Source organism: Hyperoodon ampullatus, assembly GCF_949752795.1.
Source record: "Hyperoodon ampullatus genome assembly, chromosome: 4".
NCBI classification, from domain to species: Eukaryota; Metazoa; Chordata; class Mammalia; order Artiodactyla; family Ziphiidae; genus Hyperoodon; species Hyperoodon ampullatus.
Window position 1 is genome coordinate 93,395,377 of NC_136917.1, and position 2,635 is coordinate 93,398,011.

Sequence of the window (2,635 nt, forward strand, 5' to 3'; positions counted from 1 at the left end):
GAGACTTTTTAGCAGAATTATGAGTTAAAATTCATTGTTATGGTCCACTCTAAATCTGACTTTTTAATAGCTTTATCAACTGTCATACCCTAGAGAAGAATAGTAACTGAAGATGGTAGATTTTAGTATGGCTGAGAACTGCCAGATATCCATGAAAGGATACTGGGTATCTGGAAGAGATCCCTGGTGGTTCCAAAACAAAATCCGTTCTTTCATCTGCTCCAATCCAGCTTTCTGACTCTGTCTCTCCTTTCTTCAGTATTTTCACATTCTTCTGTGCCATCATTTATAAAATATATCTGTTAATTAAATGTGTCCTATATCTCTGGAGAATTGATAAATTGACTTGAAAGCACTTTAAAAAATAAAGTTCAGGCCCCAAAATGGCGGCCAGCCACTACCAGAATTTTCTCCAATTCTGTGAGGAATGGCCAGTGGACGAGACCAAACGAGGCCGGGACTTGGGTGCTTATCAGTGGGAGTGGGTAGCGCACGCCTTTTGGGAGGGAGAGAACACCCAGATTGCAGAGCCTGAGGCCTGTGATCAGAGGTACGAGAGCTTAGTACCTCTCCATTCAAACTACTACAAACACAAGTACCCTCACCCCAGAGACACAAGCTTCAGTGGCCTGTCCCTGGAAGAATACAAACTGGTCGTGTCCACAGATACCTTGGAAGAGTTTAAGGAGATTAATAAAGGTGTGTGGAAGAAACTGCAGGAGAAGTTTGCCCCCAGGGATCCCGAGGAGAAGCATAAGGCCTGGGCTAGGGCCTTATCGCGACCGCGTTACCTAAGCGTGAAGTCGTGTATGTTGCCATAATCAGTAAAATGCCCTGATTTCTCCATCAAAAAAAAAAAGTTCATATACCTATAATAATTTTTTTAACCATTTTATCTTATATTGGAGTATAGCTGATTACGAATGTGATAGTTTCAGGTGCACAGCAAAGTGACTCAGCCATACATACACATGTATCCACTCTCATATACCTATATATAATGATACTGAGTGTTGAAATAGTTATTTTTGGAATATGTTTTAAAATGATGGGAGGGAGATGCAAGAGGGAGGAGATATGGGGATATATGTATATGTATAGCTGATTCACTTTGTTATAAAGCAGAAACTAACACACATTGTAACGTAATTATACTTCAATAAATATGTTAAAAAAATGGAATAGTAAAATAAAGTCACAGTTTAAATGTTCTTATATAAGAGGTACTTTTTCTCACCATGAGTTTGTTTTTCAGCCCTATTTAATTTGGAAACTGGCCTGTTTGAATACCTAGAGCGGAAACTTCCTCACCCAGCAATTAAAGAAGGGCATAATGTCAGATTTTAAACTTTGTTTTCCATGTAGGACAGCAAACTGTTACCTCCTTGTATAGGTGCTTTTAATTACAGACTAGATTGGTCAATGGGATAGTGCCACCCAAACGATATACATAAAATGACCAAGATTTAGAGACATCAAGTATTACCGTGTGCAGAGTAATAGCAAGATGGGTGTCACATTCACCTCCTTTTCCTTGTACACAGATTACATGTTCATTAGTTTACAGACATCATGATAGTAATCTAATTTGGGACAAATGGAATAGATTTCATGCCAGGTTTGTGTTTGGGAAGCCACAGGGTTGGTGCAGTGCTGCTTCCTGGGGGATCTACAGAGAAGACTGACCCAACCTGGGGACAAGGGGATATCTTTCTCATCTTGTAATTTTCCCCTTCAAGAGGTGCAAGACTTATAAATGTGAGGAAAAGAACTATCAAGGATAGTTCTCTAGTATCAGATTAAGGCTAGTCTTTCCCCTGTTGCGAATACTATTACTATGATTATAACTATTACTAGTACTATTATTTATTAAATACTTATTTTTAAAAAGGTTTATGTGGATAATGTTATATGTATAAAGATTATGTGTATTATAATATTATTGCTCTTTTAAATAAGAGGAAAATTAAGCTTGGAGAGGTGAGGTGATTTACTCAAAGTCATACTTCCAGGGTTAAAAGAGAAGCATTCTGAATTATGAATCCACATTCTTGGTAAATTAAAAAAAACAAGGCTATTAGCACTTTAAACTTTTTATTTAAAGCTTTTTTTATTTCACCAAAAATTATCTAGTTGTTTCATAATATTGTCCCTGATATAAGCCAGATACTAGCAACTACCATGCATTACCTCCATGTATATACTATGCACATTTTCCATTCAAGTTGTACCACAACTCATGATTTTATATTTTGGTTGGTGATGCTTTTAATACATGAAATGTTTTCTGACTGGAAGCTACAATTTTATAATTTTAAGAGGCATAGGCAATCAAATGACTAATCATCATAGATGGCACTCCTATTATTTATGTCACATTAGATAAGTATACGCATTTTATTTTATATTCCAACATCAAGAAAAAGTGGATGAATTAACTCTATAAGGAGCTGATACTTTAAAGTTGATAGAGAATAATGTGTTGCTTTTCTCTACTAGGTGAGAGTTCAAAATTATTATTTAAATGCACTCATTTGTAAATTAAGGTTAATTAACTGCATTCATTAAAGCTATACTTATCTACAATGATTCTGACTTGATTATGAATATTATGATTGAGTTATAGTTATGCAAA

The 2,635-nt window shown here is 35.8% G+C and overlaps 1 protein-coding gene across 1 annotated transcript; it reads left to right on the plus strand.

Annotated features, from left to right (window-relative positions):
• Positions 1–383: 383 nt before the first annotated feature.
• Positions 384–821, plus strand: LOC307051273 (ubiquinol-cytochrome c reductase complex assembly factor 2-like; the record flags this gene model as incomplete). Its single annotated transcript, XM_079701594.1, has 1 exon — positions 384–821. The coding sequence occupies one exon, from the start codon at positions 384–386 to the stop codon at positions 819–821; it is 438 nt and encodes a 145-aa protein (XP_079557720.1).
• Positions 822–2,635: the final 1,814 nt, after the last annotated feature.